Below are 5,312 nucleotides of genomic sequence, written 5' to 3' on the forward strand. Positions count from 1 at the left end.
TCGGGGAGGGTCTGGGTGGACGGGGGCGGTGGGGGAAGCGTGGCAGTGGGGCCCGGCTGGAGGCGGTAGAGGAAGTAGTCGCGGAGGGCGGCGTGCGTGAGCCCCCAGATGTGCGTGTCCACCCCCAGGGTCAGGTGCACGGAGGGGTCCCTCTCCTCGGCCATGCCCACCACCGTGTCGGTCGTGTGCGGGAAACCCGCCGGCATGTACAGCACCTGCCCGGGCCCCAGTACCGTGTCGACCAGGGGGGGGCCCAGCTCCCCCAGACGGAGCCTGTCCTGGTCCTTGCCGCGGGCGAAGGGGTCGACGGAGGGCTTCTTAAGAGGGGCAGGGGGCGCGTAGACCCGCCACCGCTTCCGGCCTTGGGTCTGGAGGACGAACACGTCCTGCTTGTCCGTGTGCGGGGGCGCCGAGGTGGACTGCCCGGGGGCTGTCATGTACAAGTTCAGCGCCACGGGGAGACGGAAAGCCTCCACCGCGTCGAGGCAGACCCCGGCCAGGGCCGCCACCGAGCCCCCCACGCTGTTGAACACGACCGTGCCGCTCCGCTGCTTCAGTGCTGCCCGGACATCCTCGGGCCTGAGCTTGGCCTCCTCGAACGAGGAGCCTCGTGCTAGCCCCACGGCTGCCATTTTCCAACCCCCTGTCTCACTATTCTCCTCGAAGAACCCGCGGCCCGCCAGCAAGAACTCTTTGGCAATTGCCTCCTCCATGTCCGCCATGGTCCACGCTTGAGCAAGGCAGGGGATAGACGTACTCGTGAAACATGGGGCGCGTTGCCAGTATTTGGCTAAAAAAGGAGAGGACGGAGCAGTCAGGGCCTCGAAAACACGCTTCAAGTCGAGTTTGTCGCACCCCGTGTCCGCCTCCACAAGCAGGGTACCCAAAGCTTGATCAGCCACGACGGGCGCGGTTGAAATAGGGGCATTGGCGGTTGTTGCTGCAGGAAGTGTAGTTAGTGGGCAGTGACCGGGCAGGCGCGGCACTTGAGGGTCCTGGTGCTTGCTGTGGGGGGGGTTGAAGACGGCGGGGCAGGGCCGGAGGAAAGCTTTCGAGCAAGCGACGTGGAGGAAGAGCGCACAACACGAAACTCTCCACCAGCGCCGTGCCCGCATCCGGAAGGGGGCCTCTTTTGGTCTCATCTGTGTTTCATGGCATGGCATGGCATGGCAAGGAATGAGCATCGAGACAAGGCGACCCAGGCCCTGAGGCCGCCTGGGGGCGGGGTCGGAACTCGCAGTCTCGTGCCCGTGCTGACGAGGCGAGCCTGACCACCTCCCCCTGCCTCGCGAGCAAGTGCCTGCGTCGGGCGCAAGGCGAGGGAGTGCACGAAAATCGTACTGACCCGTCCGTCTGTGTCTTTGTCTATTGAGCGCCGGCGTCGGCGTCTTTTCTCGTCAGCTTGTGGTTATGTCTGTAGCCCAAGGCGTCTCCTCGACTCCTGCCTACTCACTCCCAACATTCCATGATTCTGACCATACTTATAGAGGACAGAGCTAGCAAACGGAGCAAGACCAGTCAAACACGTGGACGCAGATAGGATGAAAACGCTGTTCTCTACTTCGCTGTTGTCGCTTCTGGCGGTATTAATGTGCGCACCTGTGGCATCGTTTATTCCCTCTTCTCCCTCTGCCTCGTCAGGAGTCGCAACAGTGCGCAGATCCTTTTCGGCAGCACCTCTGAGGGTTGTAATCACACCAGATGGCTCACCCTCCATGCAGGAATACCGGAAGAAAGTGCTGCAGGATCTGGTGGAGCGTAAAAATATCGGAGAGCTGGATGGCTACCAGCTTTTCGACATGATCGTTGCGAAGTGGGGAGTACCTTATGGGGTGGAGCTGAGACGAATGGACTTCGCAGGAAAGAAATTGCTGTACATTAATGTAATGTGGAAGTACCTCGGGCAGCAGTCTTTTCCACTCAATGAGCGCCAGTATTTGGAGCATTTGGTGAGTGGGATCGGGGGGAAAGAGGGTGTCCTCGTAGTATCAGGATCTTTTTGGGGTCTGTACTTAAGCAGTTGAATGCGTGATCGTGCTAATTTTATACCGCGAGGGTTCTCATGGCAGTCTTCTTCCCGCGTGAATCGTGTGTAACTGTCTTCCCTCTGGGCACGGAACAGGAGTACATTTCGCGAAAGCTTGTGCAGTGGGGCAAGGTCGCCGACTTCAAGAAGGACCTGGCCGAATGCAGGAAAAAGCCCAACGCCTACTTTGGATATGCCGTGTCCTTCAATGTCCCGGTCTCGGAGGCGGAGATTGATCAGTTCGTGGAGGACGCCCGCATTTCAAGGGTAGGTCGAGGGCGTAAGGGGCTCGATATTGGCGCGGGGGGGATGCAATGTGTACCATGAGCGCTGTGTGGTGTCTAGCTAAACTTGTGCCTGACTCCACTCATTGCTCGCATGAAAGAGACTAATTTCCCTGTTGTGGCGGCTCCCACGTTCATCCCCCTGTCAGGAGGAGGACGAATAATCTACCCGCCAGAGAATCTTTGGTCGTCGCCGTACTTGCTTTCGAAAAGGTGCCAAGAGTCTGGGAACTAAGCGAGATGGGCTCGGTTGACATGACATAAGAAGGGATACGACCAGGAGGATGAAGACAGCATAGAGCAGCGGTCTTTTTGCGTCATGCGATTACAGGATCATGTCCGCACAAGGAGAGAAATACTTTGTAAAATTACACGAGCGAAAGCAGTCCTTCGAGATGTTTAATAGGAATTATTGATGAAGTGTTGCGCGCTGCGACTTTCCTTTACCCGTTGGGTCTCATCCCTCACCTTTCTCCTCGCTGTTCGGGCGTCAAGCCACCGGGATTGCAGGCCTCACAACTCACATACCCAAACCCCTGGCATTTCAAGCATTTGTAGCGCTCAAAGATGGCGCCATTTTTTTGGTCGATACCGGTTCCGGCACAGACCGGACAATTCACTGCTCCTTTCTTATTACAGACTCTGCAAGAGGCAATGCGAGCCCTCACTTTCGCAGGATCCTCTCCGCTGCCTTTCCCAGGATTAATCTTTTTGGAGGAACTACCGCCGAAAACTCCCCAATACAGATTGAGTGTTCTCCGACGACCATTGTGTTGCCGGTAGAGACCGGGAGCAGGGCATATGAAAGGTGTCAGAGTACATACGGGTCGCCTACTTGCTTCAGCGGTTCTTGTGGAGAATAATAGAGCGAGACACCAACAGATTATCAACAGCATGTTTACAGGCATCGTAATAAGTCCCATCGTCTCTTTTCCTATGTAGTGAATGTGGTCGTATGATGGAATTTTTTGAGCTAGCACAGCGGGATGGATGAAAGCGTAAGTGCCTGTCTGTACGGGTCGGGGGGGAGGTAGAGCTTGCAATCAGGCCTTCGTTCCATTTCGTACTTCAAAATGTTCAACAGCGGCACACCATTCACAAGCAGACATTATGGAATGCCTTGCTGATTTTCCAGCATGGAGGATTGCACTTGAGGAGCCTCATGAGCTTTGTCAAGGTAATCTAGCACCCTGCAACCTCTCCTCTACTTCCTCTCACGCGATACCCTCCCTTCCGTGTCTCTCACTCTTTGCTTGGCTGTCAAGACCTTCGGCAAGAAGGGTCTCTTTTATGCGGTTCATTGTGCGCCGGCTGTACAAATTCAATCCAAGCCGGTGATTGGACGACTGTCGAAGCTCTGGGCCGGGAGCTTGAGGAGGTGGCGTGGGAGGGTTTACACAGCAGCCCCGCATGGCGCGATGTCACAGTAACCACCAGAAGAGTGTATGCCTACTCTCAATTCATTCTAGCGGCGGTGCAGGCTGTAAAATTTCAACAAGAAGAAGACACGGACACAAACACTTCGACTCAAAAACGTTCCAGCGTAGTCTCCACGCGCTTGAAAGAATGCATACGCCGAATAGACATGGCCTTGCTCATGGGCCCGCCCAGCATTAAGGGGGTAGCCAACGGCTTGATCGAATGGGCAGAGCAACGCCTTCGCCCGTGCAAGCCAGAGGCGGCCCAATTCTTGTCGTCGCGACCCAGGGAGCTCCGAGTGAAGCGGCCGCGTCCCGTGGAGGGTTTAGTTGGAGACATTCCGCGCCTGGCGTGCCCCAGCCTCGACGCTTTTCTGGAGAAGCACATGGTACCGCAGGTGCCTGTTATTCTTACACAGTGCATGGAGCACTGGCCGGCGTTGAGGCGTTGGAGAGACATGGACTATTTGAAAGAGGTTGCGGGGGAGCGGGTGGTTCCGGTGGAGGTGGGTTCAGGCACCTACATGGCGGGTGAGGGGGAGGGATTGGAGGAAGAGGGGGCTTGGGGGCAAGAACTCATGCCTTTGGGAGACTTCATCGATCGCTATATGACTGGAGCCGAGAGTGGCCCGGAGTCAAGGGAGGGTGACGCCAGCAGCGGCGGCCCAGGGGGCCAGACGTGGGCAGACGGAGGGGAAGTGGAGGCCGGACGGCGTGAGACCGGTTGCAGGGCGTACTTGGCGCAGCACGAGCTCTTTGAACAGATCCCAGCTTTGCAGAAAGACGTGTGGGTCCCCGACTACTGCGCCCTGGAGGTGGAGGGAGGGGAGGAGGCCCTGGAGGAGGACGGACTTGTGGTCACCAATGCCTGGTTCGGCCCCGGGGGCACTGTCTCGCCCACGCATACGGACCCCTACCACAACCTGCTTGCCCAGGTGGTTGGCTCCAAGGCGGTCAGGCTTTTCGCCCCCTCCGAGTCCCCCTGCCTCTACCCCTGCCAGGGCCTCCTCCGCAACAACAGCCGCGTCGATCCCCTGCGCCCCGACCTGGCCCGCTTCCCCCTCTTCGCGCGGGCTAATAGCCAGACTTGCGTGCTGGAGGAGGGGGAAATGCTCTACATCCCGCCCCTCTGGTGGCATCACATCCAGGCCCTGAGCCCGTCCTTCTCTGTCTCCTTCTGGTGGGGCCGACGCAGGGAGGGCGCCGACCCCGCGCCGGGTTGAGGGATGCACGGGCTGTGCTCGGGTGATTCGCTCAGAAACTACGGGCGGAAAAGAACATTTGCTTGCAGAAAGCAAGGTTCTGCCAGGGGGGGGGCTCTGTTTCAGTGGTCTTTTTCTTTCCTGCGAGCCAGCGAGGGGTGGGGGTAAAGTTAACTTCCCTCGCCTCTACCTCGAGCAAGGCGCTACCAAACCGACATCCGCCCGCTAATCGACTGCATTGATAGGGATAGGTCATTCAGCTCGGAAGGCGTGACCGTCTCCATGTCTGTCGCTGGCGGCGCCAGGTCCTCGAGCTGCCAGTACCGGCCTCCCACGGCGAGCAGGGAGGCCTCGGGGGGGGGCGTAAGAGCCTCCATGCTCG

The 5,312-nt window shown here is 58.3% G+C and overlaps 1 protein-coding gene across 1 annotated transcript; it reads right to left on the bottom strand.

Annotated features, from left to right (window-relative positions):
- Positions 1–4,622: 4,622 nt before the first annotated feature.
- NGA_2115300 (uncharacterized protein) lies at positions 4,623–4,884 on the bottom strand (the record flags this gene model as incomplete). Its single annotated transcript, XM_005853747.1, has 1 exon — positions 4,623–4,884. A coding segment is annotated over one exon (262 nt), but the record flags the coding sequence as incomplete, so codon positions are not given.
- Between the last annotated feature and the right edge of the window lie 428 nt (positions 4,885–5,312).

The sequence above is a fragment of the Nannochloropsis gaditana genome (assembly GCF_000240725.1).
Source record: "Nannochloropsis gaditana CCMP526 unplaced genomic scaffold scaffold755, whole genome shotgun sequence".
In the NCBI taxonomy this organism is placed as follows: domain Eukaryota; class Eustigmatophyceae; order Eustigmatales; family Monodopsidaceae; genus Microchloropsis; species Microchloropsis gaditana.